The sequence below is a fragment of the Globicephala melas genome, chromosome 6 (genome assembly GCF_963455315.2).
Source record: "Globicephala melas chromosome 6, mGloMel1.2, whole genome shotgun sequence".
Taxonomy (NCBI): domain Eukaryota; kingdom Metazoa; phylum Chordata; class Mammalia; order Artiodactyla; family Delphinidae; genus Globicephala; species Globicephala melas.
In genome coordinates, this window is record NC_083319.1 from 1,320,071 (window position 1) to 1,347,544 (window position 27,474).

The 27,474-nt window shown below is 61.7% G+C and overlaps 1 protein-coding gene across 3 annotated transcripts; it reads right to left on the reverse strand.

The window, feature by feature from the left end:
• Positions 1–3,870: 3,870 nt before the first annotated feature.
• Positions 3,871–27,099, reverse strand: TRAF2 (TNF receptor associated factor 2). 3 transcript variants are annotated; one of them, XM_060300126.1, is made up of 13 exons: positions 26,313–27,099; positions 25,799–25,842; positions 16,471–16,687; positions 15,932–16,010; positions 15,669–15,767; positions 11,421–11,582; positions 10,616–10,690; positions 8,979–9,053; positions 7,213–7,539; positions 6,558–6,735; positions 5,862–6,010; positions 5,048–5,212; positions 3,871–4,240 (listed from the first exon to the last, which is right to left on the reverse strand). In XM_060300126.1, the coding sequence occupies exons 1-13, from the start codon at positions 26,387–26,389 to the stop codon at positions 4,052–4,054; spliced, it is 1,836 nt and encodes a 611-aa protein (XP_060156109.1). In that variant the 5' UTR covers positions 26,390–27,099; the 3' UTR covers positions 3,871–4,051. The 3 variants fall into 3 exon arrangements, with proteins under 3 accessions (XP_060156109.1, XP_060156111.1, XP_060156110.1); XM_060300128.1 differs by lacking the exons at positions 25,799–25,842; positions 26,313–27,099 and adding an exon at positions 23,781–23,831; XM_060300127.1 differs by lacking the exons at positions 25,799–25,842; positions 26,313–27,099 and having other exon boundaries at positions 4,098–5,212.
• Between the last annotated feature and the right edge of the window lie 375 nt (positions 27,100–27,474).

Here is a 27,474-nt window from a genome sequence, read left to right on the forward strand (position 1 = left end):
ACTGGAACAACCACTAAAACCATAAAGAGAGTCAGTATCACAACAGATGAACTAAAATTGAATACTGGGACTTCCCTGGCAGTCCAGTGGTTAGGACTCCGCACTCCCAACGCAGGGGGCACGGGTTCGATCCCTGGTTGGGGAACTAAGATCCTGCATGCTGCATGGTCAAAAAAACAAAACAAAACAAAACAAAACAAGCAAACAAAAAACCCAGAGAGAACCAACAGAAAACAAACACAAAATGGTCAACTTATATCTAGCATATCAATAATTACATTATTGTCAACGTGAAACTTAAAAACAAAAAAACCTACAACCCAACTATGCCATCTCTAAGAAACTCAAATATAGTATAGGTTAGTTGAAAGTAAAAGGATGGAAAAAGGTATACCACAAAAATACCAATGAAAAGAAACAGGATGTTAATATCAGACAAAGTAAAGCACATTTCAGAAAAAGTCTGTTACCAAGAAAAAAGAGGGACATTACACACCGACACAAGAGTAAATTCACCAAGAAGATATAACAATCCTGCATGTGTGTGCGCCTAACAACAGAGCCTCAGAATACACAAAGCAAGAAGTGACAGAATGAGAGGAGAGACAGACGCATCTGAAGTTACAGTTGGAGACTAGGTGCTCCTCTCTCAGTGAAGGTCAAACTAGTCACAGAGGCAGCAAAGTGCAGGCGAACTGAGCCCTCCCCTGTGTTAGCTTCCTGGATGGCTGGAACAAAGTACCACAAACTGGGAAGTTTAAAACAACAGAAATGTATTGTCTCAAAGTTCTGGAGGCCGAAAGTCCAAGGTCAAGGTGCTGGCAGGGCCACTGTCTCTGGGGGAAGCCCTTCCTGGCCTCTTCCTGGGTTCTGGCGTTTGCCAGACATCAGGCGCTCCTGACCTGTAGACGCATCACTGCAGCCTTCTGTCTTCACGTGGCATCCGCCTCCGTGGGCCTGTTCACGTGCTCTTCCCTCTGTGCACGTCTGTGTCCACGTTTCCCCTTTTCAGAAGGACACCAGTCATATTGGATTGAGCCCACCCTAATGACCTCATTTTAACTTATCTCTGTAAAGACCGTATTTCCAAATAAGGTCACAGTCTGAGTTACTGAGGGTTAGCACTTCGTATCTTTTGGGGAGTCACAATTCAATACATGACAACTATGAGCCACCTGAATCTAATCGATACGTGTGGAACACTCCCCTCACCGACAGCAGAAGACACGTTCTTTTCTCTTTTTATTTATTTATTTATTTATTTAATTTATTTATTTTTGGCTGCGTTGGGTCTTCGTTGCTGCGCGTGGGCTTTCTCTAGTTGCAGCGGGCGGGGGCTACTCTTCGTTGCGGTGCGCGGGCTTCTCATTGCGGTGGCTTCTCTTGTTGCGGAGCACGGGCTCCAGGCGCGTGGGCTTCAGTAGTTGTGGCACGCGGGTTCAGTAGTTGTGGCTCATGGGCTTAGTTGCTCCTCAGCATGTGGGATATTCCCGGACCAGGGCTCAAACCCGTGTCCCCTGCACCGGCAGGCGGATTCTTAACCACCGCGCCTCCAGGGAAGCCCTGACATGTTCTTTTCAAGTGCACATGAAACAGCCACCAACGTGGACCACAGCCTGCACCACAGAACGAGCCTCAGACACAGGAAGACGAGGGGGCACAAGTCAGCTGGGAGCAGACAGCACACATGATGCTGTCCCTCTACTTGAAGGTTTGTGTTTTTTTTGCCGCACTGCATCCATGCGGGATCTTAGTTCCCCAACCAGGGATCGAACTCGTCGTGCCCCCTTCAGTGGAAGCGCAGAGTCTTAACCATTGGACCACCAGGGAAGTCCCTACTCGATGTTTCTAAATGATTATTTTGTGCGTTGAAAAAATAAGATGGAACTAAAATTCTAGATAACATGGAAGACAAGGGAGTAGGAGGTCAAATAAAGGCATAAATTAAAACTCACATCCCAGTGGGAATGCCAGATGGTGCGGCCACCTCGGAAGGTAACTTGACAGCTCCTCCGATAGTTCAACACACGCCCCACAGCTCCCCTCGGAGGCATCTTCCAGGAGAGAGGGAAACACACGTCCATGCTAAGACTCGTACACAGTGCTCACAGCAGCCAAAGGTGGCCCCACCCACGCGTCCATTACTGCGTGTCCGTCCACACCGGGACGGCCATTCAGCTTGAGGCTTCAGAACCTTGAAAACCTCATGCTTCAGGAAGCAGACATCAAGGGCCAAGTTGTGCGACTCCTGATACGAGTGTCCAGCACAGGCAAATTGGTGGAGACGTGGGTCAGGGGTTGCCAGGGGCAGGGGGCGGCGGACGCGAACGTCCTAAACCAGGTTACAAGGCAGCGGCCCGCCCCCGGGTTCCTCCTCTGGAGCTCAGTTTCCCCCTGGAACCCTGGTTCCCTGGCAGAAGTGACTCCACAGCAGCTCACACTCCTCAAGGGCAGGGCTGGCGCCTGCAGTCCTGACCGCAGACGTCCACTCCTCGCTCCATCGCAGGGCGGGCACCTGTCCCGAGCTCCTTTGGCAAGTCCCCCAGATGGAGACCCTTCCCGCTGCAGTCTCTGAGTCCACGCCCTTCCAGCGCTACCTTCTCCGGACCCTGGGCACCTTGGGGCAGCCACTCCCGTGCCCACGTCCCACCTTCCCAACGAACGGGCTCAAGTCTTCCTTCTGCTGTCACCTTCTTCCCGCTCCTTGTCCTTGTGGCTGAAGAGTACCTTTCTACGCCTCTCATTTTACTGTTCTGTTTCATTTTAAGGGTAAGGAAACAAACTCATTAATCTACTTGGTTTAACCTGAAGTGACCTGATGGAAACACACACACAAACACCATATATAAACAAACTTCAGACGTAAAAACCCAGTATGTTAAAAACAAACAGTATGTTTAAAACTATCAGAAGAGGACTTCCCTGGTGGCGCAGGGGTTAAGAATCCGCCTGCCAATGCAGGGCACACGGGTTCGAGCCCTGGTCCGGGAAGATCCCATGTGCCGCAGAGCAACTAAGCCTGTGCACCGTAACTACTGAGCCTGCGCTCTAGAGCCTGCAAGCCACAACTACTGAGCCTGTGAGCCACAGCTACTAAAGCCCACGCCCCTAGAGCCCGTGCTCCGCAACAAGAGAAGCCACCACGATGAGAAACCCACGCACCGCAAAGAAGAGTAGCCCCCGCTCCCTGCAACTAGGGAAAGCCGGTGTGCAGCAATGAAGACCCAACGCAGCCATAAACAAATAAATAAATTTATTTATTTTACAAAACCCCAACCATCAGAATAAAACAGTATTTGTCAGGCCGGTGGGGGCAGGGGGCTGGGACTTCTTGACTAAGGGGCCAGCGGCACTGTCCATGACCCGCGTGTGTACAAGCGCTCCATTTCTGTGCACACCTGCACACGCAGCCCGCACGTGCTCCACGGCCAGTTTCCGGGAATACTGGGAGCTCTCTCCGACCAGGAGGAAAACAGGACCAACACCCCAGCAGGCAGGCGGGCGGCAGGCAGGGACCCTGGAGGAGCAACGAGCCTGCACGCACGAGCAGCAAGGGCTGGACGGGATGGGACAGGCAGCAGCGGGGATGTTCTGTCCAGGTTAGGAGGGCAGGGCAGGGAGGCATGTGCCCGAGGGAACGTGGAGGAGGGACACCGTCTGTGTCTGCGCCTCGCCTGCCGTGCCATGCTCAGCACACCAGGCGTTCCCCTGGGGGAGGGGAAGAGGGATCTGCAGAGGACTGGGTACACGAGCCTTGCTTGTGTGTGACCACAGAGACAGAAACTCAAACAGAAAAGGATCCAGATCCATGAGGGCGGAGCCTTGGCCAGTGAAGGAGGTGGTGAGAGGGAAAGGAAGCAGAACTTCAACTTTTCCGCAATGTTTCTCTTTAATTAAAATACAGAATTCAAAACGTGTACACGTGTTAATTCTGGACACACGGAGCTTATTACTCTGTGCCTTTCAATTCTTTAACTTCTCAAAACAGAGAAGCGACAACGTTGTCACGGGTCTTCCGTAAGGACTCCACTCGAGCACCCAGTCCCGGTCACTAGTGCACCTGGGTGTGGCCAGCTCCCGGCCAGGACGCCGTGCCCATCCTGCAGCCCCGGGCTGAAGCCCTGACCGGGTCCAGCCGAGGTGCAAGCCTGTGCTCAGGCTGCCCGGGCTCTGCCACTGTCGAGGAAACACCTGGAGGCCGGGCAAGTCCTGGTCCTGGGGAGATGCCACCTGTCAGGTCCTAAATGCAGACAAAGCCGTTGGCCACCCTTCCAGGCCCGTGGGCCCTGCACGGAGGGGCGGGGCAGGCCCAGAATCGGGGGCACGCACGTGGCACTGCTCTCCAGGGCAGACCCTGGGGAGCCTGAGGGACGAGGAGCTGCCCAGCTAGTAACATCCCAGAAAAGAGAATGGCTGGCTTCACTGAGGCCCGCACCAGCCAGCCTGCAGTGTCAGGGAGCCCACGGAACCACTCAAGGAGCTGGCGACACACGGGGCGTGCAGGCCAGCAGGCCAGGAGGCCCTGGCCAGAGTCACTGATGGCCAGGACGAGAGCCAGATGGACACCACTCACCGCAGAGATTCAAGGGTTTAACAGCAACTCCTCCACACCCAACAGGGAAGCCAACGTGTCTTGCGGAGGCTGGGCAGGGGGGTGCTGGACGTGCGCCCTGCACGCGCCATGGGGCAGGGGACATGGGATGCCCTCCCCGCCTGCCGGCCTGGTCAGACTGGCCCAGCAGGGCTCTCCCTGGAGTGGCAGCCGGGCCCGAGACAGTCCCTCCTCTCCAGCAGCTCCTCACTGTGGCCCCGGCCGCCCCGCTGCAGGCTGAGGGCTCCACACCTGCACAGCCCACCTGCTGGGGACACACGGGCCTACAGCCCACCCCGATGGCCTTGGGCTGAACCCCTTCCCGGGAGGCGGCCCCTGCCTCTGGGACGTGAGCTCGCAGGTGCCCGCCCAGCACGGTGGCCCTGCTCCCGTGGGCAGCAGCTAGAGCCCTGTCAGGTCCACTATGGCCTTGATGAAGATGGCGTCATCACGCACGTAGGAATTCTTGGCCTCCATCTTGGAGACGGGGCAGAAAAGCGGGCAGCCGCTCGCGATGTTCATGTCGCTGACCGGCCTCTGGAACGAGGATGAGGTCACGTCGGGCCTGAAGGCGTCAATCACATGCTCCCGGTTGTTCTGGTCCAGCAACATCAGGGTCACCTGGGAGGAGAGCGCCCAGGGGACAGCACGTGAGTCACAGCCTGCCCAGCCGGCGGGAGCCCGGTCTGCAGTCGCGTGCCAGGAGCACGGCCGCCACGGGTCTGCCCGGTCTGTCCGTCTGTGCCCGTCCCGGCGTCTTCTGTCCACTGACACCAGGATCCGAGGCTGAAGCCCAGGACCCCGCGCCACGTCCATTTGTGCTTTTTTCTGACAACACTTGTCTAAGGGACGTTTTCTCACCAAAGAGCTCACGCAGCTGTCCCCGCCCCCAGGAACAGCACCCCTCAGGGAGAAGCACGAGCCAGCCCCGCGCTCAGTGACGCCACCTCCTCCACGAGGGCCACGGGGCTGCCCAGCGTCGTCATGGCGTCTGTCCTGACTAGTGCCTGGGTCTCCGATTCCTCCCCCACGTGGGCTCTGGCTTCCCAAGGGTTGGGCCATGCCCTCAGATCAAGGCCCCCTGGCGGCCCCCCTTCCTTGGGACAAACTCTGAGGCAGCACCACCACTAACTGCTGGTCCCGAGTGGCTGACCAGCGGCATGGCCCAGGAGACAATGGACACTGCCCGAGCACTGAGGCGTGGTGACGCCGACACCTGTCACCCACGGGCTCCCGCGTGCCCGCACAGCCGGGGCAGGGCCTTGCGCACCTTCTGGTTGAAGGGCCAGTGCAGGAGGGCGTCGTGGGGGCCCTTCATCAGAACGAAGAAGAGGGACAGGTGCGTCCCGCGCCCAGTGCCATCTCCGTTCAGGTAGGCGCGCAGACACATCTTGTAGCCGTACCTGCTGGTGTAGAAGGCTGTGGGGAGGTGCTGGTGAGCGCCCAGGGCTCAGCCCATGCGGCCACCTCCACCGGAAACACACACGCGCCACTCAGGGTGGAGGGCACAAGGAGGGAACGTTCTCCTCCAGGCACGCAGTTAGCTGCTCGTGCAAACAGACTTCTCTTGAAAATGGAAGTAGTAATCAGACACAGCACTTTTAAGAAACCCTAAATGCGACCCCGCACTGGCCCTGCTACCAACCGGGAAGGAACCTCAGGGGCTGGACTGAGACTTGAGCACCAGGCAGGGGCTCTGGGCAGAGGAGCTGCGGTTGGACTGAGCCCGACCTGGACAAGTCTCATGTCCAACGGAGAGCAGAGGGGGCGACCACGGACACGGTGGGCCTGCCGTTTAAGGAACGAGATGTGACCCTGACGTGAGGCTGGTGACTGTGGGCTGAGGAGCTGGCTCCGCCGGGGGGCCCTGCTGCTCCCGGCCACAGCAGGGGGCAGACCCCAGCCCAGACATGCGGGGGCCCAGGGTGGCAGCAGCTCAGGGGGAGGGCAAGTTCCGGAAGAACACCTGGGGAGAAGATGGCGGGCGTGCGGCCAGCCACGGCTTCCTGGCGCTTCCTGGCGAAGTCCGGGATCTTCCAGATGAACACCCCGTCGAAGGTGGACGCCTCCATCTCGTGGACCTTCTGCTCCAGGTCGGCCATGGCCAGGTCCTTCAGGCCGATGCTCCTCTCCAGCTGCTGCACCTGGGGGCACGGGGCCCGTCAGGACGCGCCCCTGGGGCGCCGGGCCAGAGGGGCCTGGGGCTCACCCGCCTCCACAGAGACCAGCTTCCCTCTGGGAGGAACATGCTATGAAACGACCCCCGTGCCCAGTGCCTCAGCCTTGCTGGGTCAGCTGCTCTCGGATGGGCTCCATGCCCACGAGACCCCCGACCCCAGGAGGAAACGTGCTCGCTCGTGGGAGCCGCGTGAAGCTCCAGGCACGCTCCCCACGGCCGCCTCTGCCCCCAGTCAGAGGAGAGACTCCACCAGCGGCCTCGCTGAGCCCCGCGTCGGGCCCTGCGGGAAGGGGCTCAGAGAAGAGCTCCGTTCAGGCCCAGCGCGGAGAGCCGAGTGCCCGCTGGAAATGCAGGCGCTGTCCTCAAACTCCTGGCTCTGCAGCCCCGAGCCCCTGGCACCCGCCCGACGAGGCCTGGGCACCGCGGGCGAGCGGGCACAAACCTTATTGCTCAGGGCTTCGATCCTGTCTTGGTCCAGCCGGTGCTGCCGGCCGCAGGCCTCGGCAGTCACGGCCACCCGCTCCACCTCCCGGTTCAGCACGCAGACGATGTTCTCGAAGGTGGCCGTCTTCCGCTCCAGGGCCTCGCACCTCTGCAGCAGCTCCGCCGCCTGGGAGGGCGCTGCCCCCGGGCCTGGCGTGCTGGCCCCCCAGCCCTGCTCGCCCTGGCTGAGGAGGGGGGGCCCGGCCTCCAGGAGGGCGCCCAGAAGCAGGGCCAGGTGCTCCCGGAGCCGCTGCGCCTCGTGCTCCTGCAGCCTCTCGCCCTCCACCTGCCGAGGCACGACGCCCGCTTTCAGTCCCGGGGGCCCGCGGCCGCACACCTCGCTAGAGCACCGGAGCCCGGCGCGCGGCGGCGACACAAGGGTGACCTGCCCTCTCGCTCACCTGCCAGCACTGCGTCTGTCACTGTCTGAACTCAACCATGTCTGCGAAACACAGACCTCCCTACGTGACTCACTCGTGTTTCAGGTGATGGGAGGAACACCGCGGCTGGGCGGGGGGAGGGGGATAGAACCCATCTTAAATAGTCCCTACAGATCTGGCTTTGCAGCCACATCCCTTCCAAAGCTCCACAACGAGTTTGGAGGGTCAGACAGCCTCAAAAAGCCTAAAGTGGAAAGAAAGGGACGAACCTCCGCGTGAGGCCCAGCGCCCGGGAGCGCCCTGGGATGGCCGGGCACCTGAGGCTTCCGGAAGCTGGGCCGAGGCCAGCTGGGTCCTCAGGGTCAATAGGACACTCGTCCTCACTGGGACGTGAAGAGGCCGTGGCAGCGTGTGCCCTAGGCCCTTCCTCTGGCCTCTAACGTCCCCCACGCCAGGGATCCCCGGGCCTGAGCGGGAAATGACCACACCGTGTTGCCCAGAAGCAGGATGTCAAACACAAACCCAGGGAACGGGAGGGGCACTGCCCTTGTTCACCCTCATTAGAAAAAACAAAGCAGGACACCGAGACCAAGTGTTGTGAAGTCACCAAGTGACAACACCGCCAGGACTGCTGCCACCAGAAATGCTGCTGGGGTGTCGCTGAGAGCAGAGGGCTGGTGTGCCGTATCTATAGAGCCAGCCTCCGCTTGCAGGGCCTGCACACGCCCCGCCCTCGGGGGCACAGAATAGGTGGGAAAGGAGGGCAAGGGCACATAAGCAGGGAGCTGCCCAGGCCCGAGGGAGCCGCACAGAAGCTGGTAGGTGCGGCGGGCAGACAGGAGGTGGGTCAGGGCCCGGGGCAAGTCAGCGTGCTGGAGGACAGCCAGGCCGGTGACCGGGGTGTGGTGACGCAGGAGGGCCACGCAGGCCACAGAGGTGAGGCGGGGAGGCAGAGAGGCTCCAGGACCCGTCTGCAGGCAGAACGGAGGCTCTTCTGGGAGACTGGATGTGATGGGAGAGACAGGAGGCAGCTCCAGAACGACCACTGTGCTTTTGGCCAGAAGAGCCGGGCGGAGCAAGGTGTGCTTTCTGGGTGAGGTGAGAGGACGGGCAGAGGGGCCATCGCTAGACCTCAGGGGGCAGCGACACGCTGGGGGTTCCCAGCAGCTGGGCGGTCAAGGCTGGGCACCAGGGATCACCTGGGGGACGAGCGGACAGAGCCGGGACACCTGAGGGCCGGATTGGAGGTGGAGTGGAGACCGTGTCCGCACGGCGCGGTCACGTCCGCCGGCCTCTGCTTGGGAACCAGGAGCTCCCGGTGGTCCCGCCGCAGACCTGGACTCACCATCTCGGGGCAGCCGACAGCGTGGAACCTGCAGGGGACTCGGCATCTGCCACATGTCCTGACGTGGTCCTGAAACTGACGGGCCTGACATCAGACACCGGTCCCCCTCTGCTCCAGCCGCTCCCACACCGACTGGGTCAGCGTCCCATCAAAGGACCCTTGCACCCGCCCCACTGGCCTCTGCACGCTCGGGCCAGACAAAACCCCACAACCTGCCCCCAAAGCCGCAGTGCACACTCACGCACACACGCGAACACGCGCACGTGTGTGTTTGAGGCACGGGGGCCGTCTGGGATCGCCCGCAGAGCCCGGCCCGCGCGTGGGCCTCTGCGTCCCAGAGAGCAGCCCTGCCCACCCCCTCCCTCACAGGCCGGTCTGAGGCCCTGGGGCCTGGGGGCCGACAGCCTGGGTTCCAAACGGAGCCAGGAGTGAGACCAGCAGCCTGACCAGGGATCAGACCCCACTGCTGACCCGGCGTGGCGCTGGCCCATGGCCACACTCAGCAGAGCAGAACCCATGACCCAGAGCGTGGCCAGCTGACCCAGCAGTGTCTGGGCCGAGGGAGACACAGCCAGGCCGGCATTGCCAGGAGTGCGGGGAGGGGAAGGGGCAGCCACTGGCCTCCACCTGCCAGGGACCCAAAATGTGGGAAATCAGACTTACGCCTGCAGGAAACAGAGAATTTCCTCTGCACCTGGGAGCGGAGAACGATCCCAACTCTGGATCAAAATCCAGAGACAACGAGAAAAACCTTGCAAAGTGCCCCCAACACAGAAGCAAACCAAAAGCACCGTTAACTAAAAGGACAAACAACTGCAACTTACAGCCCTGATAGACAAAGAGCTCCAAAAACAGAGAAAACAGGACAAGTGCCCTGCCAAGAAACGCACGGGAGTCACAACTGCTCCCCAGGAAAGAAACGCAGGTGAAGTTCAGGCAGAAAGCTCGCGGTCACGCTCACAGCTTGAGAAATGCCGCCTAAACTAGCCTGGGTGCTGTTTTCACCCATCACGTGGGAGAGGCGTGCGCGACCGAGGACAGCTCGGGAGGGGTCCGCGCCCCACCAGCTTCCGGAAGCACCCTCTTCCCAGCTCTTGCCCTGGAGCACTGTAACCGTTGCACAAATCCACGAGGGCGCAACCTCAGAAGCTCAAAAGAAGAGACGAAGGGGCCTCATGGAACAAACTGCAGCTGCCTCCCCGGGGACCAGGCGCGGGCTTCCCACAGGCATGTGAGCATACGCCCTCCCTCTCTCCCAGAGCATGGAGGCCGCCTGGCCGCCACCACCACCACCGACTCAGCTCCCAGCACAGCCAGGGTGGGCCTGGGGGCCTGCCTGTGGAACCAGCGCCACAGCAGGAGCACAGACAAGCCACTGCCCTGTCCTCAGGGACAGAGTCCTCAGGGACAGAGACCTCCCACAGCGAGAAGAGCCAGGTAAACAGTCCAACTGCCCAGATCCCCGCTCCCTGGGGCCAAGTGGCTCAGACGCAAGGCTGCGCAGCCGGAGGGGGGGAGGGGGGTGGCGGGAAGAGGAAGAGCCTGCGACCCCACCCCTGGGAACCCCACCCCCAGAGCCGAGGTGTGGCCTGTCCTTTGAACACCACGCTGCTCAGGGGCACCAGGGGAGCGCTTACTTTCTCGCGTGTGATCTTCTTCTTGCCGCAGCCCTCGCAGGTCAAGGGAAACTTGGGGCAGACCTGGTGGTGCGCCTGGAAGAGACGGGGCAGCCGTCAGAGCTGGGGCCAGGCCAGCAACGCTCCTGAGCCCCGAGGTGGAGACGGCATGCGACACGGGGCGCTGCAGATTCAGGACCTGCCCTCGCCTGGCAGCCGCTGGGGCAACACCAGGAGGAGGAGCGCCCCAGCGCCCCAAGAGTACCGCCACCCGGGTGCCAGGCTGGCGGACCTCCTGGTGGTGGGGGACCCAAGCGGCCAGAGCACCTCCGAGACCCCTGATGAGATGCGCAGCGTGGGCGCCCCGAAGTCTCGGGCCCTGGGCTGCCTCTAGAGCTGAGCTTCCCGGGTGTGAAAAACACCTCAAGGACCCGACCAGCCAAATGCAGACTAACGGCCGGCTTCTTCAACAAACAAACGGCAGAGAGAAAAAGACACCCACAGGGAAAGGCTGAAGGTGAAGAGACCTGCAGACACCAGGGGGGCGTCTGGGTCCCGACCCAACAGATCCACGTGACCCACACGGACAGACTCCGGAAACGTGGGCACCGAGCTCACTCGTGACCTCAGGAAGCGGGAAGGTGGCCCGCCCTTCACAAACACCATGGCGTTCGGGGCCTGTTCAGGGCCTGTTCAGCGTGAACCCAGGGAGGCTGCTGCCGAGCGAGAGCGAGGGTGGCGTGGCCGCACGCTGCCGTCCCCCTGTGCAAGCTTGCCCCCGGCCCGGGGCCGCCAGGAGCCTCCGGGCCGCCGGGCGCGCGCTCACCTTCATGTCGGCCGAGCAGCAGGGCGCCCTGCAGTGCCGGCAGCTGAGGCTTCGCTCCGGGCACGCGTGCTCCAGGTGGTGCTCCTTCTCGCCCAGGCGCACCAGGCCTTTACACGCCGGGCACTCGGTCAGCACGAACGGGCAGTGTCCTTCGTGGCAGCTCTGGCAACGAAGGGAGCGAGGCGTCGGCGGAGCGCCCGTGGGGTTCTGGGCCACTGCCCCGCCGGCCGTGGACCGGTCTGGGTTCGTTCTTGGCGCTAGGCCACGGGGGCCACCGCGTTCACTCCACGACCCCTGCTCCAGCGCAGAGATCAGGACCCAGATCCAGCAGGCGGCACCCCGCCCTCGGGACAATGAGAGGGGCTGCGGGAACAGGTTCTAAACGGACGGAGGGCAGAGAAGTGATGCCGTGGGGACCAGAGCGAGAAGCGGATGCAAACGCAGGCGCCCACCCATCCCGACGCCCAGGCTGAGAGTCCCCGTTCCCGCCCTCCTGGAGCTGAGGACGTGCAGGGTGACGTGGCCAGGGAGGCAGGGGCCCAGCCTGGGCTTCCGAAGGGTCAGGCGGGGCCCAGGCGGAGCCCAGTAAAGCCAGCAGCGCGGGGAGGCCCCGACCCGGACAGGCGTGGCCCTGAGCAGCGCAGCACTTGGGGGGCCGCGGCAGTGGGCTGAGCGGAGGTGGCAGCGGCTGAAGAGGTGAGAAAGGGTGGGACCCGGAAACAGGGCTGCAAGCCTAGGGGACAGACAGAAGCTGTGCGCAGCTCTCAGGAAACGCCGGCCGGGAAGGGGCACAGAGGGCGGGCCGGTAAGCAGAGAACGGGAGATGACGGTTTGTTTGCTGTTTTTTAAAAACTGTGGTCAAGTACGCATCACACAAAATCGACCCCTGGTGCCTGGGCACCGAGCACATCCACGCCGTGGGGTCAGCACCTCCACCAAGATTCAGGCTGGGCGCCTGACAAGCTGGGGCAGCTCAGGGCCCCCGCAGAGCTCATAGAGCTCCGCCGCAGTGACCTTGAGGAAGGAGGAGCCTCACGCGGGCTCTGTCTCCACGTGGCCCACAGTCCGAGGCCGAGCGAACAGGCCGGCTGAGTCTCCACCCCATGCAGCAGGCTTGGCTGCCAGGGCCAAAGCTCACCATTCGGGGAGTGAGCAGTGCTGCCAGGTGAACCCCAGAGACATGGCACGTGTGGTGCTCTCCCAGCAGCCGGGGTGTGGAGACTTCAGATGTGGTGCCCGTGGCACTCCCGCCTCCTCACAGGACCCCGGGCTCCACGTCTCCGCAGGGACACACGTCAGATGGAACTCGGCCTTCTCAGCAAGACTCCCCCGTGACCCCCCTCAACCCGACGGGGCTCTGTGGATGCTGCCGCAGAGGCCCGGCCCCAGGACACAGACCGGCCGTGCGGGTGGGCAGGACGCCACTAGGTACAGGGAGCAGAGCAGAGGGGACACCTTCCCCGAGGGCTCCTGCTCCAGCGACAGCTCCTTAAAGGCTCCACGGCGGCCACGCCCGGGAGGAGCTTCCCTCGACCGCCAGGGCACCCCCAGCTTCCCCAGACAGGGCCCTGGCGTGGCCACACTGAGCACAGCCCGAACAACCACACCGAGCCACAGGGGAGCCCCGGAAACAACCAGGCCCGTGAAACAGAAACGACAGCACCCAGAGGGCACCTGGATCTGTTCAGAGCCAAAGAACACGCTCAAGGTGAGCCCCGGGGCCACTGCACAACTGGAGAGGGACGCCCGCGGCCAGCGCTGAGCACCCGGCCCCACACGGCTCGCCACTCAGCGGGTGCCCCTGGGATTCAGAGCCCTGAAGCGCGCACCTGGCGCAGGAGCAGCAGCGTCCTCACAGGCTGGCACGGGCTCCGCGGGCTCCCACTGCCACCAGATGGCTCAGGGAAGCAACACTTCAACCAGAGTTCAAGCTAAATGCTCAGGCATTTCAACTTTGGATTCCCTGACACGTGAGCACATCCGACTGCTCACCTTTCAGCTGCAAAATGTCCCCATCAGCTGGTCCTCCCTCAGGTCCGCGCGGACCCCTCCTCTGAAGCCCGAGGCCCCTTCTCCCTGCTGTTCCTTCCACGCAGCCCCTGCTTCTCGCTTCCAGAAAAGCAGTCCCCAGGGCTGCTACGTGTGCTTGGCAGGCACTTCTAACACCTTCTAACTGAACTGGAGTCTTAATTCCCTGAGTTTTTAGAAAATACTAGACGTGGCTGCAAAGGAAAAGCTTATTCAAAGGCTGACCAGGATTTGCCCCACCTCGCCACACTCTCAGGAGCTCAGCCGCAGCCTCAGCATTTCCCAGCACCGCCCCAATTCTGAGCAACCCAAAGGGCAAACGTGTTGGCTCCGGGCTGGGAGCAGGGCCACCGCTGCAGCAAGGTGGCCACCCCACGCCCCGAGGTGGGGTCTCACCCCAGCTAGAGAGAGGTTTACCCGACGTCAAAGGCTGCACCGAGAGACCCAGAGCAGTGCCCGTCTCCCACGTGACCAACCCCAGGGACTTTCCTGAGTTCCCCGGGTGCAGCCAGGGACTTTCCAGCCCGCATGCCTGCAGGGCCGGCGCAGGGCCCACGGGCTGGCTGCGGTCCCAGGCCCTCGGCCAGGGGCCTGCGAAGCCACCACCCGCACCAGCGGCCTGGAGACGGCAGAAACGCCAGAGGACGCGGGAGCTGGGGTTATTCCGCCTGTCCCTGGGGGTCTTTGGTCCCCTCAAAAGGCGACACAGTACCCGCTGCACTCCCTGCTGGGGCTCCCCACCCGCCCAGGAGAGACCCTGCCCCGAGGCCGGCTCTCCGGACAGCGCTGGGCAACAGCTCAGGCCCGTCTGCTGAGCAGGGCCTCGGTGGCAGCACCCCCTGCCTGTGCCCCTGCCCCACGGTGGCCCCTGGGCGTCGGAGGCCTCTGTCCACGGACTGCAGTCCTACTCCCCGGAAGGGCACAGAGAGGCCTCCGCTTCCAGGCCCAGGTGCCTGTCAGAGGAAAGCCCAGCTTCTGTCCACCCGGCCACTGGCTCCTCCCCAGAGACAGCCAAGCTGCCCCTCTGGCAAAACGCAACCGAGAGCCTGAAGCCCACGAAGTCGAGTCGGTCAAGACCAGCGGACGCCGCCGCGCAGCGCCCGGGACGGGAGGCGGGAGGAGCCCCAGGAACCCAGGACCCAGTTCCAGAGCCGACAGGCTCTCCCGTGTCGTGACTCAGTCGCAGCCCGGCGCCCACCCCATGGCAGGGAGGCTGCTCCGTGGCCTGGGCAGCCCTGGGCGTAGGCGAGCCGGGTCCCCTGCAAACAGCCCCTCCAGCCTCGCCAGCCTCGCCGCATGGGACAGCAACAAGGCCTCCCCACCTTAAGGACCCCGCCCATTACTCTGCACCACTGCACACGACCTCCCGGCCCGGGCAGCCTCCACTCCACCTCCTGTCTCACAGGGCTGGTTCCCGCACGTTCTGTCCTCCTCTGCTGGGCTCATCTCCCTGAGACCCCAAAGCTGATTGAGCGTGGCCTCAGCGTGATGTCCCCAAGGTCCGTCCCCGCTGTAGCCTGGGGCGGGGCTCCCTTCCTCTCATGACTGGACACTATTCCGCGGCACGACCAGCCCACATCTTGTGTGTCCCGCCCTCTGCCAGGGACACTTGGCTGCCGGGAACAGTGCTACTGGGAACACTCATGCGCAGGCACCTTGGAAACGGAAGTTTTTAAGGGCGTTTGATCACCAGGAAGAGTGTCCGGAGGGGCTCACAGCCGCAGGTTCAGCTGCCGGAGGCCCAGCACACAGGGACCCCAACTTGCCAGCCTTGCACGGCAGAGACAGGCCTGCAAGATACGCACCCGGCCACTGCCCTTGTCCCTGGCCAGATGCCTTCCTGTGACCCCAGAACGGACGTGCAAGCTACTCCCGCGTCTTCCAGTGGCAGCGCTATCCAAGTGAGGAAAGACAACGAAGTCCCGTCGGAGAGAAAGCTAGTTTCCTGCCTGCGCGGCGCTCTCAGGGCCGGACCAGGGTCCCCGCACACACCCCTGCTCACCGCCACCGCACTGCGGCTGGAGGACCGCGTCCACGGACACACCAGGAAACAGCCCAGACAGGGTGAGCACCCCACCCTGGGCCACACGCCCGGCTCCCCCGGCTCCAGAGTCTAGGTGGGCACGTCCGGAGCAGCAGCTGCACCCCCTTCCGCGGGACTCAGGCGGGCTTGAAGCTGCTCTGCGGGAGGGGCTTCAGCCAGCGCAGGGCAGCCCCTACCTCGTACTCCTTCAGGGTCCCCTTCCAGGTGCAGCCCTCGCTGGAACAGACGGCTGGCAGGCTCTCTACCTCCCTGCGGGCAGCATTGTCCGGGAAAGCCTGGGGAGAGAGCGTACCTTGGGTAAGCCCCCTCCCAGACGCCCACCCGCCTGGCGCCCCACACCACGAGCCTTGCGGGGAGACTCGGGACCAGGGCGCCTCTCCCACGGCCGTTCCCAGGTTCCCTCTCCCCTCGACACCGTCAGCGTGGACGGCTCACTCACCGAGCTGCTCTCCAGGATAGAGACGCCTTCCTCGTAAATGCCCTCGTTCACGCAGGCGGCACAGTTCTGGGGCCCGGAGCTGGTGGGGAGAGGGGGAGGCTGCACTGTGAAACCCGCCATGGAGGGTGGGAGGCCCGCGGCCTCGCCAACACAGGCCCACGCCACGGCTTGGGCTCTGGAGCCTCTGTCGGCCACCGGCGTGGCCAGCAGACACGACGCACCGTGCGAGACACTCGGGGCCCAGCCCCAAACCCCGGCCCGTCTGAACGCGACCCGCGCAGACGGATGCCAGGACCAGGGGCTGCTGTCCTCCTGCTGACGGGCCGGAGGCCCCACCTCCCGACCCCGCAGGGACTCGGGCGCCCAGCGCAAAGGGAGCGGGAGCCTCCAGGCAATTTTAAACTGTCCGCTTCCCACCAGAGACAAGGAGAAGCAGGGAAAACAGACTCTAAGGAGATGCTTGACTTCACCCCACACCAAAGCAGCCCTGGGTCACGCGGGCATCAGCGTCCGCTCCTGGCAGCTCCCGGCGCCCCTACCTCAAGATGCTGCTCAGGCAGAAGGAACAGTAGCGGTGGCCACACTGAGCCTGGAAGGGCCTGCGCAGGACGTTCCTACAGGCCGAGCACAGGTACTTGTCCTCTAGCTTGGTCCCCAGGAGGGTCTTGGAGAAGCCAGGCTGCAGCAGGTCCAGGGAGGCGGGAGGGGTCGCGCTGGCTGCAGCCATGAGCACCGCAGCCCCACCAAGGCCAAGCCCTAAGGGAGAGCACAGCGTGTCACGGCGGGTCCAGGGATGTGCAAGACCTGGACCATTAGGCCTCTGAGAGGCAGGACGTCAGCGCTCCGGGGAGCCCAGCGCAGGCGGGGCTAAGGCTGAGACAGCGGGCACCCGCACGCCCGCCGCAGCCCTGGGCCCAGCGGGCTGTCCTTGTGGCCGCCCGGCCCGGGCCTCTGCTCCCAGGCCAGCTGGCCGGGCTCGCATCTGACCGTGATCGCGGACCCCAATCCTTACGCCCTGCCGTCTCCCCAAGGCTCCAGGTGCGAATGTGTCCTTAGAATATTGGACAGCTTGGCAGGCGACGGCCCCGGGCAGGCCCAGGAGACAGCCGTACCAACCCTCAGCCCCAGGACAGGGGTGCGGCCTGCGTGCAGCTGCTGCTCTGCTTCCGTCCCCACAGCCAGGGTCCCTCTCGCTTCAGAGCTGCCCTTTGCCGTCCACCAGGCCTTGGTAAGGCCGCCACGCAAGGTACCCAGGATGGGCGAGCGGGCGGAGGGCCCCCCACAGCGCTCAGAGGCCTGCTCTTCGTCCGCTACCCTGGCAGGCCACCCCAGCCCTTTGTGCAAATCCCCGAAGAGCCATCCCTGCCCCCGCACGCCCCCAGCACACACGCCCACGTCTGCTCTGGGGTCTGGGCATGGTCAAGTCAGGACGCTATGAAACTCTGCCCCTTTCTGGGGCGCGGAGGCGGGGGGGTCTGCTTGGGCAGCGACCGTGCACAGGAGGCCACGTGCACTGTCCTAAGCTGGCCTGACACCGAGGGGACAGCACAGACGGTGTCGTCCCCTAGCTGCTGGGCAAAGCCACTCTCAATCAGCTGTGGGGTCTGTAACACAGGAGGCCTTACTCGGAGGGCCCTCCGCAGCTCCCAGGACGTTTCACAACCGACATTCTTGCCTCCAGCCACCAACAGAAGGGACGCTGTGCCCGGGCACCTCGGGAGGGCACACCTCTGCCTCTCTCGCGCTCTCTTCACACTGGCAGGCCTGGCCCCTGGAGGGGCCATCTGTCAATTCGACAGCTGGGGGATCTCATTCCTTCAAGCCCTCACAACACAGACGTGCAAGCATGAGAGGTGCCTTTATTAGTAACACCTTTTGGTCGACGATGTGAACAAAAAGTCCCAAGAGCTCACGGACACGCCCCCAGTGTGGGCCAGGGCAGCTCAAGGTCAGGCTGTGGTGGCCACACGCGTGTGTGCGTCTGGAACACAGGCCCGTGAAGGTGCACTCCCTCCCGCGTGAGAGGCATCACGTTCCTAGCTTCCCTCTTTTTCTGGTCATGCTAACTAAATTGATTTTGTAACCTTGATGGTTTAAAATATCATGGCTCCAAACTACATGAGAAAGAGGAGTTTTTATTTTTGAATATAACATGAAAAAAAAAAGCCACCTTCTTTCAGTCGAAACGTTGTATTTGTTATAAGGTGTTAAATAAAATGAAATGTGGGAAATCCCTGGCGGTCCACTCGTCAGGGCTTCACACCTTCATTGCCGAGGGCGCGGGTTCAATCCCTGGTTGGGGAAACTAAGATCCCACGAGCCGAGCCGCGCGCGGCCATAAATAAATAAATAGACAAACAAAATAAACAAGATGAAACACAAAGGCCTCTGTGGCTGCAGCCATGTTTTACACAGGCAGGGCCAGAAAGCAAAATAAAAAATGGAGCTCGTGCAAGGCGTAAGGATGAGGGTGACGCTTTTCTCGCTGCCAACCTCAAACACGGTCTCCAGCGGACCTGTCAGGAGAGACTTTCTTCTTTTGCGATGACTTTCCGCCCGAATGTGGCCGGCCTGGGGGAAACACTTTCTGGCCGACTGACCACACCTTCTGTGGCAGATTGAGCCCATTTTATTAATCCATGGACCTTTACTCCTGTTGGACATAAAAGAACCACAAACGGTCTCTTTCTTGAGCAATAAAGAAGGAAAAGGCCCCAACACACAGTAGGCCTCGTCTTCCCCGCTCAGCGGTCACAGCTACCTGGCGCAGCAGGAGGGTGGGCGGCCACGCGGTCAGAGGGCGCCCCCGCCACGCCCTAGGAGGTCTCAGTGCTTAAGGCCTTAAATGTCTTATTCAAGTCACAGTTATACACTTGAACCCTCAAGAACCGTAATGGAAAACATCATACTCTAAAGCGCCGTGCCCAAACTCAGCACCGAAAGCCACCCGACCTGCCCGAACATCAGAAGAAACCTCCGCGTCTCTGGCCCTTTCGGACCCTCCTGGCGCCACACACTCCACCCACCTGCAGTCACACAGGGCTGGGGGCTGGGCGACCGGCAGCCTTTGTACTTAGGGGTCAGATGTTACAAGCCTCCAATATGGAACCAAACCCCCCTACTGGTCCTTCCAAGCTTCCAGTTTATCTTCCAAATCCTGACTCTCAGGTGTGGTGGTAAACAACAAGAACTACATCCATTCACACGACTCACCAGGGAGTGTGAGCGAGCACTCCCACACGCCCGGCCCCGGCCTCACACTTACTTCACTCCCCAAACATGCTCCAGACGGGAATGCACTAACTTTATACAACAAACTTGCATTTTGTTGGAACGACATTTCTACTAGACACAAAACATCATTTACAGGATAATTTCAGTTACGTGAAGCTCGAGGATAGGCGAAACTAACCTATGACAATAGAAGTTAGAACAGCAGTTACCCTTGGGGTTGGGAACTGGGATACAACAGACGTTGGGTCTTCGTCCTGGTTCTTGGCGCAAAGCACCCAGAACCCCTGGGGCTTCCTGAGCCATGGGGACAGAGGAGCATCTCCACGGTGGGGGGTGGGGGCGGCGACACTGGCCATTGACTTAATCACCAGTGATTCAATCAATCCTGCCTTCAGAACCGAGCCCCGGTGAAACCCCTAAACGACCGGGTTTGGAGAGCTTCTGGGTTGAACACGTGGAGGTGCTGGGAAGGGGGGGCTGGAGAGGGCATGGAGGCTCCACGTCCCTCCCTGTACCTGGCCCTGTGTGTCTCTCCCAGCGGGCTGTTACGCATGCTTCTCTGAGCCCTTCTAGCAAATTACTGACCCCAAGGAGGGGGTCATGGGGACCCTCAATTTACAGTCAGTCAGTCAGAAGTATGGGAGGCCCCGCCTCCCCACTGGCATCTGAAGTGGGGTGGGGGCAGCCTTGTGCAACCAAACCCTTAACACAAGGGGTCTGTGCTAACTCCAGTCGGCCAGTGTCAGAACTGAATTAAACTGCAGGATGCCCAGTCGGCATCTATCAAGAAAAGTAGGGCTTCCCTGGTGGCGCGGTGGTTGAGAGTCCGCCTGCCGATGCAGGGAACGCGGGTTCGTGCCCCGGTCCAGGATGATCCCACATGCCACGGAGCGGCTGGGCCCGTGAGCCATGGCCGCTGAGCCTGCGCGTCCGGAGCCTGTGCTCCGCAGTGGGAGAGGCCACAGCAGTGAGAGGCCCGCGTACCGCAAAGAAAAAAAAACAAAAGCCAGGCAGAACTGCTTGGTGTGGGGAAACCCACACATCTGGAGTCAGAAACCCCGTGAGACGCGAAACAGAGAAGCTTTCCATGTGGGAGGGTCAGTGCTGCCTGAGGGATGCGAGGGCTTCCGGAAGGCAAGGCACGACTGTATATGTGGACACAGGCGCATCTGCCTGTACGTTTAGGACTTGTGCATTTTGCTGTATGTATGCCTCGTTTTAAAAAGAAAGAGATGGAGCTTCTATTCCCGAGAGTCGAAAGAAAGATGGTGAAATCCCTAATTATGGTACACCCATGCACGTTTATCCAGAATAACCCTGCTTCATAATAGTAACAATGGCGGAATAACCTCAAAAACCGGTTTTAACACAAAAGAAGCCCCCCAGGTGGGGCTGCATCTCCCTCCTGCCTCCCCACCCCCAGGAGAGTGGGGGGCATCTGGCACCCCACCGCTGTTCTGCCATTTCCTGTGCCCCCTTCCCAAGCCCAGGTCCCGCCTGGGTACACAGCAGGAGGACCCCGGGAAAGAGCCGTCCCTGTGAGAAATCACAGAGACCCCGACTGAGCCGGAGGCCGCTGGGCAGCTGGGCTCCACCGTCCTCAGTCCGGTGTGTGGGGGTCAGGGACTAATTCTCAGAAGGCTACGTTGCTGCCCAAACCAACATCACATTAGGTGTCGGAGCACTTGGTTGCCGGGGGCCACCTGTTGCCAGCAGATACACGGGTTCAACCCAGGAGCTTCCCTCTGGGATGCCCCAACGCAAGGACCAAACTCCCCCAAATCCACACTCCACTGAAAGCGGTCCCTGCTGCACGCCACGCTGGGCCCCCAGGTCCGAGACTCCTGAAGCAACTCCCGGGGACCTGCGACCGCACACAGCGCGTGTTCTCATCCACGTGAACGTTACGCTGACACTACCTTCATCTTCGTTCAAGCTCAACGTGATGCCAAGCGTTCTGGTACCAACTTAACGCCCAACAACCGTTTACACTAAAGCACACAGCAAACGCTGCGCCGTCCCTCCCGCCGCGCCCACTCACAGCTACTCGTGCCACCAGCACGCCCAGATTCTTATGAAAACCTGGGGCCGCTGATCAATGACGCAGCGCTTCGGCCCCTTTGAGGCCTCAGCCCCGCCTCACGCCCACCTCAAGCGGGCCAGGAAATCCACTGGCTCTACCTGCTACAAACATCCAGGACCTGACCACACTGCTACCACTGGGCCCGGCCACCGTCCACTGTGACCTGACTCACCGCAGGAGCCTCCCGAGGCCCTTGAGTACGAGCTGGGGACTTGGGCTCCTCCCTCAGACCCCCAAGCTTCCAGGGCCTCTGCTGCTCGGCTTCCTGAACAACCCTCGCCTCCCCGCACCGTTCCTCGGCCCGGGCAGCATCGCGGGCCTGGAGGCAGGGAAGAGGGACCCGGGCCCATGGGAGGTGCAGGGGTGCCCTCCGTGCTCCCAAGGCTCCCGCCGGTCACTGGCTCCTACACCCGTGTCTGACCCTTCCTCCGTGCTGCACCACTGGCCCAGCCGGGCACCACCCCACCACAAAGCAGGGCACCCCAATCCTGGAGCCCGCACTGTAGTCACCTCCACTACTCACCTCCTACCCCCACCGCTGCTGTGTCCTCGCCTCCCTAAATCACAGCCAGTCCCCAAGAACACCTGCCCCAAACGCCATCTCCACCGCCTGCTGGCCCTGCAGGGAACACGGTGGCCACTCTGTTCCTGCTCGGAGCCAGGGGACAGCTTCCGCGGAGCCTGCCCCCCTCACTCCCCGAGGCTCAGCTGCCCAGGCCTTTGGGGGTGATCCTCACCCACCTCCGTGAAGGAGCAGGCCCAGGACACAGGGAGGACAGGGCAACAAGCCCAGGTGTGGACACAGGAACAGACGGAAGGGGTGCACCCCATTCTTGGCATGATCTGTGGAACCTGTGGGTCATTTTTTCTGGGTTTTCTTCTCTGGACCTTCCTCCCCTTGCCCGTGTGTGTGCTGCCCTGTGGTGGAAACCCACCTGCCGGACCGTGCCCAGTCCACGCTGGTGTGCTGACCGGGTGGGCGGGCAGGCAGGCGGGCAGGCGTCTCTCACTGCCAGAGGGGGGCCCACACCTGGCTCAGAACTAAGTCAGAAGGCCTTTTCTTCCCAGAGAAAACATTTTCTCCAGCACCAAGTGATGGCTGTAAATTCCGTGCTCTAGTCCACAGTTTACGACCACTGTTGAAACAACCCATTTCTTCAGGTCCCCAGAGGAATGACATGCGTGTTTGTCTCCCCAGAGGGCGCGAGCCTGTGATGTACATACGGGACCTGCACTCTGTCGCTCGCATGGATGTTTCCAGGCTCCTGCTGTGCATCACGCGTGGAGCTGGGGAGACTGGGCAGCACCGTTACCGATGCGGCCAACAGGCGAGGGCCACAGGGCACAACGCAACCGCAGGTGGCACAGGTCTGGGACGCAGAGGGGACACCGGAAGGGCCCATGGCGCGGCCTGGGTGTGTCAGGAGGTGCGCTCAGGGCTGTCCCAGGCCAAAGGACCAGAGAGCACAGAGGCCCAAATCACAGCTCCGGCCTTTGGGAGCTGCAGCCTCACGGGGGCTGGGCTGTGTCCCCAGGTGTGGGGCTGAGGTGCGGGACCGGCCAGGCTGGGGCCTGGAATCAGAGAGAGCGGCTGCTCGAATGTGTGAAGATGCTACTGCTGAAAGCACTGAAAGCTTCTACTCCTCAGAAAAGCTTTCAAAAAACCACTGCTGAGGATTTTGTTTGTTTGCAATTCAACGCTGAGTTCTGCGGTATGTAAATTACACTGCAATAAAGCTGTTAAAAATAACTCAAACAACAATTCGGGGCTCTTGGGACCCCCACCTAGAGCCAGTAACTGAGTGGCTAAACGCTGTCGTCCTCGCCGGGGACATGTGGTCCCTGAGTCACGCACGGCCCGGCGTCAGGCCTGGCACGCCCCCTGCTCTGCTAGATTCAAGGCCGGGCGGAGCGGCTGCTGTCACAGGCGCAGCTGTCCCCAGCTCTCCCCCGTCCCCACCGTCCAGTCCACGAGGAGCCCGCTCTGCCTCCAAGGAGCGTCTGGCCCCGCACACACAGCAGTTTTCTGAGTCCCCACGCCAGGCTCCGTCCGCCCCGGCAGCTCCCTGGACCCCTGCATCCTCCCCATCCACCTCGGGGCTCGGTGTCACCGTCGGACAAGGCCCAAGCTCGGGGGGTCGGAGACACGGGGAGAGGGCCCGGGGCAGCAAGCGACAAGCGGCGATCCCCGAGGTCCAGGCCGCCCGCGGAGCCCGTCCGGACCCCGAGCGGGGCAGGAAGCCCCTCGGGGGCAAGAAGGGGTGGGGCACCGCAGCCGAGGCTCGGGGGCGGCCCGGGGGGCGTGGACCCCGCGCGGACCCGGGCCGGCCGCCGTGGACGCCCCGCCGTTCGCGAACTTTCCTGTGAGGGGCCCGCTCCGACTTTCAGTTTCCGGCTCCGAGAAATCCCCTCAGGCCCGCGCGCCGCGGCGGCCGTGCCTCCCGCCGGGCCTCCTGGCACCGCGCGCCCCCCCGCCCCCGCCCCTCGACCTAGACCCCGAACCCCAACCCCAATCCCCGCCGCGCGACTCACCAACCGCCGCCGCGCGCCCGGAACTGCCTGCCCGCCTGCCGCCGCCGCCGCCGCCGCCCCGCCCACGAGCCCGCCTGATGGACTGATGTGGAGACCTACCAGGAGAGAGCAGGAAGCCACACAGGGCCCCGATTGACCAGCTTTCTCCCCCGCCCCCTGCTTCGGGCCCTCCCTCCTGACGGACTGACACAAAAGCCTACCAAGTGCCGCAGAGAACCACAGCGGGCGCCGATTGGCCAGCTTTCTCCCCCGCCCCTCCCACCTCGGGCCCTCACTACTGACTGACTGACACAACAGCCTACCAGAAGCGCGCAGGGAGCCGCAGCGGGCGCCGATTGGGCGGAGCTGACGCGGCTAGGGTACTTAAGTCGCCCGCGGACGCTCTCTAGACAGAGTTCGTCTTCGCTGGCGCGGCTCTGTGGCTGGAGGGCGTGGTCCCGCTGTTCCCGCAGAGGGTTAGTTCCAGGCGCAGGGAACCAAGGCGATACCCGGCGCAGGGCTGGGCCCCAGTGTGGGTTACATTTATGAGAAAAAGTACAAATAGACGCCGCTCACCTATAGGGTAGGAAGGCTTTAGAGCTCTCCTTTCGGAGTAGTGAAATGTTCTAGATCTAGGTAGTGGCAACGGTTGCCCGACATTACAAAGTACAAATGACACTGAATTGTAAGCTTTAAAATGGTTTAAACGGTGAATTTTATCTTATGTGAATTTCACCACCAAACAAAACAATATGCACAGCCTATGGCACATGGACACACACGAGTGGAAATATTTAGAAAGGAAGCGCTGGTCTTGACCAGAAAGAAGGGACGGCACACTGCCGCTAAGTGTGTGACCTGAGGACAAGCCGCTTCTCATCTGCTAAAGGAGACTGGGGACAATTTGGATTCTCTCCTGTGGGACACAGCTTTCTAAATACCTGAGAACAGCGTCTCATCTGATACCAGCACCCGGAAATGGGGACGGCTCTCCCCATTTTGCAGAAAAGGAAAGATTACGAGAGGCAAGATTCCTTACCCAGGTCACACAGCACACTGGGCACCCCCGCTCCAGGGGCAGCATCTGAAGCCACGCAGACTGTTCAAGGACAGAGTAAACGACACAGGCAGGCTGTGAAGCCACATGATGTAAAGGGTCCACGCTGTGTCCAGAAGTACTCACATCACACTGCATAAATCATTACTAGGTTTGGAGTCGGAATTCCCCGATCGCAAACGCCACATCCCCGGAATACAGCAGCAAGGCCCCTAGGCCTCCATTACAAGTTCCGTGAACTTCAAGGCTGAGTTTGCCACCAGCAGCCGTGGAAACCTCCTCAGTCCCCACCTACGCGTTCCATGAGGTTTCCCTCAAGGCCCATAACTAACCGAGCTCTCAGGTGTAAGGAGGTTTCTCCTCCTGGGGTCTGGGGGGCCGAGGCCATCCTGTGAACCCACTGGCAGCACGGAAGGAAGTGGCTCTTGCTGCAGAGAGGAGGTCCCCCCTCAGCAGCACCCCTCTTTCTTCAGGGTAAAGTGGAAGTTGTTCGCCGGCCTTCTGCAGTGACTCCCTGGGGAGGGTCAGACCTCACTCACCCTTCCAGCATCGGGGACAGCACAGGAGCGCTGGGCTCAGGGCCCCCTCAGCCCACCCTGCATCCCGAAGAGATTTCCTGGACGAAGGTCTTGCTTCCCGGGAAGGAGGCTGCCTGCAGCCCTCGGCACTGACAGGGCTGAGCCCATCTCGAAGGACCTGGCGATGCTTCCAGCATGAAAATGATTTCATATCTCTCAGACTGCCAGTTTCAGAGGATTTTCCTGAATACATTGTGTGTGTGTATGTGTGTGTGTGTGTGTGTGTGTGTGAGAGAGAGAGAGAGAGAGAGAGAGATTCTGACAACAGGCCCCCGAGTTGAGATGGGATAGAGGGAGCCTCGGCAGGGAGGGGCTGCTGACTGAGAAGCGGCCAGCCCACCCCCGCCTGCCAGCTCAGAAGGGTGACACCTCGATCCAGGCGGGCTGGAAAAGGGATGACTCACTCTGGTCGTCGGGCAACTCAGGGGATTCCCACGCGGGTTCCTTCCTGCCAAAAAGAAAGCAAAACTCAGCCTCTGAGGCAGCCATGCGGGGAGGTGGCTGGGACAGCCCCGAGCAGACCCTAGAGGGGGCCTGCGTCATCCACCTGCTCCCTGAGGGCTGGGGTCTAGGGCCTCTGTCCTGTGCCTCAGTGCCCCCCAGAGAGAGGCGTGGGCCTGGCTACAGATCCGGGTCGATGCTGCGGTGGACGCTGGCTTTTCACAGCTCGCCGGCCAGGCAGGAGAGGCCCCAGCAGCTGCCCACTGGGCCTGCAGACCCCGGGGGAGGTGCTGCCGCGGCCACGCACTCTGCCCCAAGGCCCCCTTTCCCAGGCCCCTGGCGCCTGCCCCGCCCCCTTGGCTTTCCTCCCTCGGGTCCTGGTCTGCGCCCAGGACATTTCTGAATGCTGGCGGTACCTCCGCTCCCCACTGGCATGGCCAGTCCCCTTGGACATCTCACCTCCCATCCTTTACTCACCCAGGCCTCTGGGAGACAGCACTCAGGGCCAGGAGGCAGGAAGGCCGACATGGGCCCCCACTTAGGACCCTGGACATGGGCTGCCCCTCCTGTGCCGGTGCTGTCCCCAGAGCAGAGGCCGGCACTGAGCAGAGCCAGCCTTCCAGTACAGCCCACTTCCCGTCCTGAGAGCTCGGCCCCGCTTCTTTTCTCGCTTTTCAGACATTTGAAGGTCAACCGCGGGCTGCAGCTTCTGAAAGGAGCTGGTTTCACTCTCACTGTGTAATCACCTGATGGATGCGTTTCCAGAAAGGCCGGCCTCCAGCTCTGCCCAGAATTCCCCTGCCCGGGAGTCAGCCACAAGGGGCTCCCCCACTCCCCCTCCTGGAACTGCACAGCCAGCACCGTCCCTCCCCAAGAAAAGGAGAAAGACGAGGCTGGTGAGACCCCGCAGCTGACTTCATGGCAGCAGCCAGTGCTCTGGGACCAGGACCGCCCACACCCAGGCCCTAATGAGGTGCAGAGAGCACGGTGGTGACAGCGTGCACATAGCGCTGCGTCCTCTGTAAGCAAAGGTGGAAAATAATGGTTTCCGTGTCTGTTTGTACTCTCTGTAGACTTGGGAAGGGTGCGGGAGAAAGTAATCAACGTGATGGGGGCCAAGGAGCAGGCCGTGGTCACTGTACACCATCCCCCAGTTTTTAAACCACCTGATGATACCACCGATTCAAAAGCATTTGGTTTTAAACAACAGAAGGTCATTTCGGAAGCTCTGGAAAACACAGAAAAGTACCAGGAAGAAGGCAAAGATCACCCCAAATTCCCCCACCCTGCCCAGATTCCCCACTCAACACCCACCTCCCTTCAGCCGATCTCAGAAAACGGACGCCACCCCACACCCGGAACGGAAGGCCTGGGGGACAACCTCACATGCAGAATCACAGGTGCCCGGGCTTCCCTGGCCAACCCTGGCCTCCGATCGCCAGGCCGACCCGGCCCCAGGGCCTTTACACCGGCCAGCGCCTTGCCGGGACCAGCTCCCTCACTCCCCGGGCGAGGGCTCAGCCTGGGCCCTCTGCAGGTTCTAGGGTCTCAGATAGAGAAGGTCTCTCCTGCTGGCCCTGTGTTAAGTGGGTCCCCCCCCACACACACCCCGTGGGACTAGACTCGGTTTGTGTGCCCG